This window comes from Schistosoma mansoni, chromosome 4 (genome assembly GCF_000237925.1).
Source record: "Schistosoma mansoni strain Puerto Rico chromosome 4, complete genome".
In the NCBI taxonomy this organism is placed as follows: Eukaryota; Metazoa; Platyhelminthes; class Trematoda; order Strigeidida; family Schistosomatidae; genus Schistosoma; species Schistosoma mansoni.
In genome coordinates, this window is record NC_031498.1 from 31,248,468 (window position 1) to 31,258,856 (window position 10,389).

Here is a 10,389-nt window from a genome sequence, read left to right on the forward strand (position 1 = left end):
AACTCAGCTCTCTCATCCCATAAATTCTATGTTCAAATCTAACATCATCGTCTACTGATTAGACAAATCAATATTGTTGTTGGGCCTCATACAAACAATACTCAGAGCAGATTACATATACCTAAATTATGTTATTATACCTCAAATGAAACAAAATTTTAGAAGTTTGTAATAGATAACATCAACCCATCTCTAACTAAACAAATAGGATTTGCTTTTCAGCACAAATTACTGAAGTTACCCAACTATTTATTTTTCGTATACTAAAGACTTCAATCAATAATTCTATATTTAGGTCAAACTAACAACTGATTTTTGTAATATTTTTAGTATCCACAACAGGAAATTCTCTCTTGTATACAAAGAAATATGTTAGGTTTTTTGCTGCATTTTGATAAGGTGTGTCTATAATGCACCAATATACTACCGTATTTACAAATAGTTGTTAACAACTTCATACTTAAAAGATATTGTCTATCGACATGTGATAAGTTAACTTTTTTATTTTTTAGTTAGATCTGATTTATTTGTCTGACTATTCATTTAAAATTACTAAACTGATATGGATCCCGAGAAGTTTTTGAATTTCCAAATGCAAATGCGTGAAAATAATTTAGAAGTAGAAAGTTTCCTAAATGATTTTGAAGCATGGAAACAAACAGTTGAATCAAAAAGCAAACAGTTGGAGAGCAAATCCCAACCGGAGTTGCCGGCTATTCGTAATAGTTTATTAAAAAAGCATAAAAAGGTAAAAGTGTACTAGGAGTGTCTGATACTTTTCTTTCCGAAAAATCATTTTCTCTAATAATTCTAGAAAGCAGTTAAACAAAATGTTAACAATAAAAAGGTTGAACGAATCAAATCTAATGATTATCGTGCTTGGGATAAGTTTGTTGCTAATGAGGCTTTAGATGATGATAAACATAATGATCATCGTGATGTTGATGAAAACTCCATTTCTCCTAATGACCAAGATTGCAGTAGTGAAACAGATGAAGAACAAGAAGATCAGAGAAGAATTCAGTTATCTAAAGAAGCTCGTGAATTAGGCAATGTTCGTTTTAAAGTTAGTGTAATTATACCTTTCTTTTTTTCACAATAAATGTTAAGATTTGATTTCAGTAATATTAACCTTATCATGAGATCTCAGATTCGAATTCTGTTTCAAGGATAGAAGGCTCAGGGCATTTACTATTCTTATTCTAGTGAGCTTCTGTGTATGTATAATTTGTTGAATGAGTCAGTTTAAAGTTTGGATACCGATTCTTTCGGTAGTGAATCCAAGAGTTTATCATTTGGTGAAAAAGCCTGTTTGTCGTGGGTATTTTGTTTTTTTCTTGGCATTTGAACTAGCCTGCTATATCCCCTGAGTTTAGTTGAAGGAATAGATATGTGAAACCGTAAATCCTTTCCTAGTATTCTATGCACCAAAATTAAAATATCCCGTAATCTGCATTGAGGATATATTTCAGTAGCCATAGTGTACATGAAAGCTAAAAAAATCCAAAGTATTTTGTAAGTGAAAACATAAAAGTTTATCAAATAGGGATAGACACTGAGTAGACTAATAATTCTATCACCAATCATCAAGATGTATCACAATACACTATATTCTTGTCACAAGTTCAGCTATTAATCAGTCCTTTAATCATCAGCAATATAAAAACCTAGGATAAATTCGCATCAAACCAATTCCCTACACAATATAAGCACAACTAGATGGGATTATCTAAAGGAGTATCGCAGTAGTAGTAGTAGTAGCAGTGATGGTAAAATGATCAAATATTAAGAATACGATTCGGCAAGAAAGAATAAATTTGCTGAATAAAAGTATACAATAATTCCGGACTTAGACTTAGAAGAAGAGCAAATGAATCTTCACCATTGCAAATGACTCTAAGTCACGTTGCCCAACATCTCCAAACATTGACTGTGGCTCTCATGAGGACGCCGATCAAGTAGCCAGCACTTGCCGACATGGTTAAAATTAGTAGCCAATAAATTCATGGACTATTGTCAAATGTTAACTTGTTCACCCTTAACTCCCTTTCAAGGTACTGCTAAGCCACCCACCATCGTTTATCGAGAGAGACTATGATTGGGTATACATTCTGCTTAGAGTGAAAGTAAAACAATAAGACTTCAAAAGCTTTGTCCCTAAAGTCAATGTATCCTTGATGATTAAACCACCTAACTAATGGGGTAAAAAACCAACATAATTAGTTGGTAATCTATTACCAGATTTTTCGATTTGCCCTTTAATGTGAAAGCAGATTATAAGGAACATATTGCAAAAAAACCGAAGCGACATACATAAATTTAAACCACCTTTTATGTTTCCGAGTTTTCCGCATAAGTGTCAAAGTTTGGATTTTTAACACTTCAGACCGCGAAGTTATGCTGTGTTGCTATTAGATCTCATTCATTCAGATTAATTATGTCTTTTGTCTGGTCCTCATTATTTCCCTACTAATCCTTGGACTCATCACCCGGCTTTGTGTAATTAGTAATAAGTTCAGGTCTAATGGAGATTGTTACACTATAAACAAAATCATCCTTTAACAACAACTTCAATGTATCTAACATGACTATCATTCATACCTATAGGTGTTTGATGTAGCTGTAATCATTTGGAAAAAGTAGAGGTAGTCAGTTTACTGCGTAACTCAGTGTATTGAGTGTAAATTTTTCTACTATCATTTAACAAAAACTTAAGCCAATGGCAATGTTGTTCAACTTTCTGCTCAAATATATTGAATTTAAATCCATGAATGCTTGTATAAATACTTCTCGCTGTTTAGATTATCGTGTTATTAGTATTTTAGTACTTCCACTTATATCACTCTCGATTTAGAATTCAAAATTGTAAATTAAAAAAGAACAGATCTAATCAACAGGCATATCTTTTGAGATGATAGGTTCAGTGTGGGGTAACCATTTGGATAACATTTAGTGATGTCTGTTTAAAGGTTTGTCCACTTATATTTATTCGGAATAAATTTTATGTACACGTTTTCATTTCATGAACAAATAGGAAGGTAAACTAAATGAAGCTATCGAGCATTACACTATGGCCATACGACTTTCACCTGAAGATCCTATCCCATACATAAATCGTGCATTTGCTTATATTAAAACAGAACGTTATGCATCAGCTGAAGCCGATTGCACAGCTGCTTTAAGACTAGACAGAACTTCTGTTAAAGCATTTTATCGGTAAGTACTTGCTTAGATTATTTTAATATCTTCAACTTAAATTAGCATTACTCTTCTAAAATATAAAATTTGTTTAACTGTTATATAATTTGTAGGGTTTTATTTCAGTTGAGTAGGCATTCGACTCATAATTTGGAAACGAAGTTTAAACTGATAGTTATTCATACCAACTAATAGTTTGGTTGTAGCCAATGTCATATTGTGTCTAATACGTATTGCTAATCAAATCCTATTAATCAAGTTGTAGTGTGATGACATCTATGTCTGAGTCCCTCGGTAGCATCAATTCTCTTAGGATTCCCGAAGCATCTTGTTGACAAGTGGTGACTGAGAGGGAACCTGAGTTCGGGACTTCCTGTCATTTTACTTCAACCACCTGTCCTCTCCATGTTGTATTTTCCTATGTTCACTAACCCAGTTGCTTTGTGTCAAGTGTTGATAGCTCACTAGAATTTCGCTGATTCTCGAACTAACAATCAGAACATCATAAAAGCCATCCAGGTGCCCTGCGTTCTTCGTTTTATTGTATTAATCGATTCATAAAAACCCTTGATTACGTAATGTAAATACTAGACTACAAAGCTCTATAAATAATAAATCTTAATTGATACACAGCTGTGACGTTTGTGATATTTCAACAGTCAGTAAGTTGGATGAAAGCTTACTATTATCATAATATAAAAAAACCATTTACTGACAGTTTAATAAATACACATAAGAAGCATACGAACTGATTCCTCTAAAAATTTCCCGTACTTCTTCCTAATACTCTATGTATCTACTCACCCTACATCTAAATACTATTTTCAGATGTTATGCTTACCACTTAGTGTTGAAATTTAGAATTGAAGGCATGTAATGAATAAGAACATTGAGAGTACTTATGAGTTTCCAGTTACATGCTTTTCCTGAGGACTCATAACTGACAAAAAATCATGTAGTTCAAAAGAGACTTTGATTCTCGATGAGTTAACTTTCTAGTTTTTACAACACTCAGTTAGATACATTGTAACTGTAACTGACATGTTGTTTGACGTATGCATGTATCTATCAAGAAGTACAACGTTATTACTAAACTGTGATCTGATGTTGAACTAAGTAAATTAGGCAATTATTTTCTGGGAATTTTAAGACTCGTGTTTTTGGCATTTATCGGAAAGTACTATCCAGGCAACACTATTGGATTAACTTGTGTTAGTTTTTTAAGACTGATGTTAAGATAACAACATAGTAGGTAACAGGAACACTGTATCACTAATTATTACGTCTTGTAAGTTGAACGCTATATTCAGATCCTAAGCTAGTTCCGTAACCCCCAAGCTAGAACTACTCCGCGACTTGAAGACCAGAGAGAAGACACAAAGTGTGAGGGAAGCACTTTACTACAGGGTTCGTTTTTGTACAGAAAATCATAGGTATTTATAGACGTTAGCGTATGTTAAATCAACATCCTATTTCAGCCAATCCATTAACGACATATATTGCTACCGACCAATAGTAGCACGCCACGTTGGAACTCTAGAATGTTCCATCGTACTCTGATTGGCTGGGGCTCTTTATGAGCCTCTGTTGGAGTTCTCTGGAAGCCGACTCAACACTAATAAACAATATAGACTTGAGTTGTGAAATGAATAATGTTTTTATTTGATGTCCAGGTCACGCATTTTGTTGATCAGTGATAACAAGCACAAGAATCTACATTGAAATTTCAGTACAGGTTGTTTACAATACTGTGTCATATTAGACTTTATTTAGCATATTTATTATTTATGTATTAAACTATATTATTTTTTAGGAGAGCACTTGCTCGAAAAGGTCTGGGTCATATTACTGGAGCAATTGAAGATTTAAAGGAATTGCTTAGATTCGATCCAGATAACAAAACTGCCACAAATGAGCTCGAAGCTTTAGTCGGTAAAAAGGAAGTCGCATACATATCTAAATCTCCCGTGTCTTGTAGTTCAATCCAGTCGGGTAATCCAAGGAAAATGAGACGAATACCAATAATTGAAGTTGGTAGTGATAATCATAATAAAAATATACTGAGTACACCTGTACAGAATATTACAAAATCTGTTTGTACTGATGATGATAGTTCCGTCTCAAATAACAGGTATTCTGTTTTGAATAAAGATGAATCAAAAAATGAGAATGTTTCGCATTCAACTCCAAAGATATCAGATAGTTTGGAATCTCGAAATATATCCTCCAGTACGTCAACGCCAATAGTGTCTACTAATGAAACGATTAACTGTAAAAGTGATCATAATTTTAAACGACAACCACCATTGTTAAATATGACCTTACATAAACCACCATCAAATTGGTTTCAATTAGAACGTGAACTACGTGAATTATGTCAGAGAAATTCTTCATCCAACTACCGGCCAAATCTTAGCAAAGAAGCAGTCATTTATTTGTGTAATATTCAACCAGTTGATTATGTGAAGTTATTCGGTGAAAATATGGACAGTGATTTCTTATTACGTATGCTGCAAGCATTTTATCTATCAGATCAATTAACAAATCAACACATTGTTGATCGTTTATTATTTTTATCAAAATTGCCAAGATTTGATATTGCTTGGATGATGATTGATGGGTTAGAACGTGTAAATATAATTAAATTTATTAAGAATTTACAGAATGATACTTCACTTAATGAAGAATTACTCAAGCAAATTTATGTACAGTATGAATGTGAATAAATCCCTAATGTGGAATAAGAAAATATTTTTTGAAAGTAATATTCTCACTATGCAATCGTTGACTAATGGTCATAGAATAGCTTCCCATTCGTTATATTTTATTTCAATTTATCTGTTTTGAGTACTGGATTAAATTTCAAAATGTAACATCTGACATGAAGAAACCGAAAAGTCTTGTATTGGAGTTATCTAGGGTTCGAATCCCGCGAGGCGGGATCGTGGATGCGCACTGCAGAGAAGTCCCACAATAGGACGAAGCGGCCGTCCAGTGCTTCCAAGTTTTCCACGGTGGTCTACCTTCAATTGACTCATGATCTTAACTATATAAAATTATTGAAGTCTTGTATTGGAGTTATCTAGGGTACCTTAATTTCCAAAGGTTCGTCAGCAATGAACTCGATTTATAAATTATATAGTTCCCTCATAATATTTCTACCTATATTGTAGTAGCTTAGCTTTGTTAATTAATCACCTTGATAACCGTTATTGTATAAATCCCAGCGGTGTTTGAAATCAGAAGGCAATAAGAAGTGGCGACTACAGTTTATTAACGGATAGCACACATAACAAAGATACAAGCACACCGAGCGGATTTCGAGCAGAGAGACTAATATTTATGCGCGAGCGAATACAAAGGCAAATTTATAGTCAAACTGCATAAGGGCCCAGCAGGGCAAAGGCTATTAATAGGATTCGAGTACATATATATACATGGGAAAGAGAATGATTCATCGAGCAATATTTAAGCTAGAGAGAGATATGTGCATAAGTTGTCACATATGATCAAGCATTAACGTTTATACTGACAAGGTAGTAATCATAGTAGGACAAAGGAATAAACGAATTATCAATGGCCGAATAACATTGTCTGTTGAATGAGTTAATAAAAGGACTAAACAAAAGTTAACTATAATTGAAATTGATTGTAGGAGAGTTGCTATAATAGTTTCGTTTTGTTTTCCGTACAAACAATAGTAATTTGACAAAGTGAACCGATATGAATACAAGAACAGATTGTGTTAATGAAACAAGAGTAGACATAATATGATTGATCCTTTTTGTTGTCTTATATATTTCATTAAAATGCAGTGACATCAGAGGACAATATCTACTCGATGACTGCGAAGAATCGTTGTTTAGCAAAATTTCTCAAAAATTACTGCTAGAACTGGAGATCCTTTTGGGTTGTGTTGCTTTCGGAGTCGAATTTCTCTAAATGTATTAATAACTGATAACCATTTCGAAAATCGTTCGGCTCTGTATGGTATTCTAATGAATCAGCCTATTAAAGTAATGAGTGCTGGGTCCAAGTTTCCATTGTGAACAATAAAACTTATTGTTATTCAAATAAGTGCGAGAAATATATATTCTACATTTCATTGCTGCTAACGACTCACAATGTCATCGATGAAAAGAATTTACATATAAATTACATAGATTAGTTACATTTAAGCGAACAATTGTCAGTACTGAGGTTAATACATTGCTTATTTACATGAGTATTTGTGATGATCTCCCCTCCCCCACCACTTCATGAGCTTGTTACACGGTAATACACATAACCTCATTGTATTTAATCACAACGGTATCAATAACAAATACAGAAAGACCACAACAAGAAAAGCATAAGTGTTTTTTTTCAATGTTTTTTATGTGTATACATCTCAATCATTGTGGTTATTACAGTTATTCTTATTTCATCACAGACTGAATGGATTTGAAACGAATAAGTTATTATTAGTATCATAGTATTTCGAAGTATCATTAATTCCATATTTATTCAGTATCGGACAATGAATGAGTACTTGAATTTGACATACGATGAAGATCACTTGAAGTCCATAGAAAGCCTATAAAGAAAAGAATTTGACTTATTAATTAGACCAAAGTGGATTTATTCGAACTTGACCCACAAATTTGGTGTATTTGAGGTTTGATGACATTATCTAGCTGTCTAAACTGAACTAGATGGTTCGAACATGCAGCCCAATAATTGCAAATCAGTTACTTTAAACACAAAGACAGATAGTGTCAAGTAAAATCCACTGTATTATATTAGAACTAATGTAAACCCATGACTAAAATTATGAAATTGAAAAACCTTATCACACGATATTATTTATTTAAACACATAAATATTGGTACAAGGAAGCACCGGATAAATATGCGCCTCACAAATCTCATTTGATTTGTGTGAGGGCTACGATACTGCCCAGGTGCCCAAACTGAAGCAGGTGGTTTTCTTAGGGGGACACACCCCGAGCCTTTGACCTGAAGGTCTAGTCCACAAGGCAGTGGAGCATCGTAAGGAGATGCACTCCCATCGTAGCCGGTGGTTCATACGCCATTTGTTCCCTCAGGATACTGGAGCCTATGTGCACCATTGGTTTGGAATCAGGGTTTTCCAACTGTCCTAGGTGAACTTTCCGTATCCAACAACCCGGTTAAAGCGCCGGACATTCGCTTTTCGTCCTCTCACTTTCGTAAACAACACCTGTGGCACGAGAACGCAGTGAGTAGGACTTCTCTGGCAGATGCTATCTATTCGCGTGGCCATATGAGAGCATTTCGAGAGGGAGAGCCGACTATCCCCACTCTCGGCCGTACCAGGGGCATTTGGGGGCAATTACACGATAAAGGCAAAATAAAGTGAGGATTAATAAATCTGAAACGAATGGGAAATAAAAAAACAATACTACGGAGTCCCTTAAACTTAAGACAATTGTTAAGCACTTCTTGTCAACAATTATTATTTGACTGGTATAGATTAGTAAAATCCGTCTTAGAATTACTGTCAGCTTCAGATTTTATTTGCCAATTTGTAGAATCTTAGGTACAAGCTCCGTTTTATTTGAATAATTCAAGTTTGATGAACATGTATCGTAGACAGAAATCAATGTAATGCCATGAAAATGACCGATGGGAAATCTGTTGTATCCCGTGGAGAATTATGAATGGTAACTTTGAGAACTATCTATGGCCCAATATGATATGTATATTTCCTATTGTTAAGTAACTAAACTATTCATATTCGTGTTTCTTTTATTATGAGCTTTATTTTGACCCATAGACTATTATAATACGATTTACCATTCTTGAGTTATCCCTAGTCCATCAATTACTGTTCCCCCAATTCACAGCCACATTTGGCCAATTCTTGTACAAATGTTATTTTCTATTTTATGGTACGATGTGGTCTGTTTGATTGGTATATAAACCCATTATGTTTGTGAATAATGATTCATATTGCAAAGGCTGTTATTGGTGTCATGGACTTAACTGGCTGGGCTAGACAGAAAGCAGGACTGACAAGTACTCAGGACTGCTCATAAGGCTTTTGTGTATCATTTCTCCGATCGAAAATTCGCTCTCCTCTCATTGGCGGACTTATCACGTTCATATATCAAACTGGAAACACACGCCCTCACATGTTATAACAAAATCCTAAATCCTAATGATAATTCGATAATATAAAAAGTTTCTGGATACAATGCAAAAAACAAAACTTACTAGAACTTGGAGTCATTGGTTCATCAAGATTACTAATTTTTGGTGTAGCCATGCCAGCATTAAATGCACTCGGTAAGGGAGTACTATCACCACGAGGAGTTGTACTTGCTGCATGCGGTGTTTGAGCACCATATGCCAACTGTTATTTAAAGGGATAGGAAAGATATAATAAAATGTAAGTAATATTGAAAACGGAATAATTTCTTCGTCAATCAAGAAAGTGAACTAATGATTATGCACTATAAATAAAAGTGTTATTGATAAGATATCTCTAGATGTCATGTCACCGATTTAATCTTTATTAGAACTATTGACTACATATGTGAACAAAGGTAACTGAATAGAAAAGATATTACTGTTGTGATTTTTATGATAAATCTGAGGGGACTACCTTTAAGAAAGAACACAGTTTATGTTTATTAATAATTTGCTCGGGCAACTGGAACTCAATGACACTTGGAAAGAATCACACCCTTGCCATGATACTTGAGAGGGGTCCAACCCATGATAGGGTCATGGATATTCACTGCTAAGGGAGTCCCATTTTAAAGGTTCGAGGCGTCTGTCCGATACTCCCAGGTTTTTAGTGGTACTCCAGCTGGGATTGATTCCTGATATGGATATTTATCCATGGGTAACTACTTTAATATTTATAAACTTAGAAAAATTCTTTTTCACTTATATCTACAAAATTTCTATTTCATACACAAATTTAGAAAGTTTTTTTTATAGTCAGTAACTTGTATTTAAAACTAAAAAGCTCGAGAAAGATTTATTGAGTGGAATATTTTTCTGTTTAAATGATTTTTTCGCTACAAATGTGACAATATGAAGAGTAATATCATCGAAATGTTAATCTGTTGGTTCGTCTGCGGTTCGAACTTCAACAGAACTATCACAAGGGGGGTTTTGTGGAGATTTTAGTAATTTTATATAGTTAAAATCATGAGTCAAT

General features: G+C 34.0%; 2 protein-coding genes across 2 annotated transcripts in view; one reads left to right on the top strand and one right to left on the bottom strand.

Moving 5' to 3' along the window:
• Nucleotides 1-562: 562 nt before the first annotated feature.
• Nucleotides 563-5,924, top strand: Smp_053990 (putative heat shock protein 70 (hsp70)-interacting protein; the record flags this gene model as incomplete). The annotated part of the gene is made up of 4 exons (XM_018797488.1): nucleotides 563-748; nucleotides 815-1,066; nucleotides 3,035-3,216; nucleotides 5,012-5,924. The coding sequence occupies 4 exons, from the start codon at nucleotides 563-565 to the stop codon at nucleotides 5,922-5,924; spliced, it is 1,533 nt and encodes a 510-aa protein (XP_018652524.1).
• Nucleotides 5,925-7,309: 1,385 nt separating this feature from the next.
• Smp_151070 (putative suppressor of ty) overlaps nucleotides 7,310-10,389 on the bottom strand; it is a 15,051-nt gene continuing 11,971 nt past the window's right edge. Inside the window, exons 7-8 of the mRNA XM_018797489.1 lie at nucleotides 9,435-9,573; nucleotides 7,310-7,774 (exon numbers count right to left, since the gene is read on the bottom strand). Of these exons, the coding sequence (XP_018652525.1) occupies nucleotides 7,701-7,774; nucleotides 9,435-9,573 (213 nt within the window). The 3' untranslated portion in view covers nucleotides 7,310-7,700. The remainder of the gene's footprint in view (nucleotides 7,775-9,434; nucleotides 9,574-10,389) is intronic.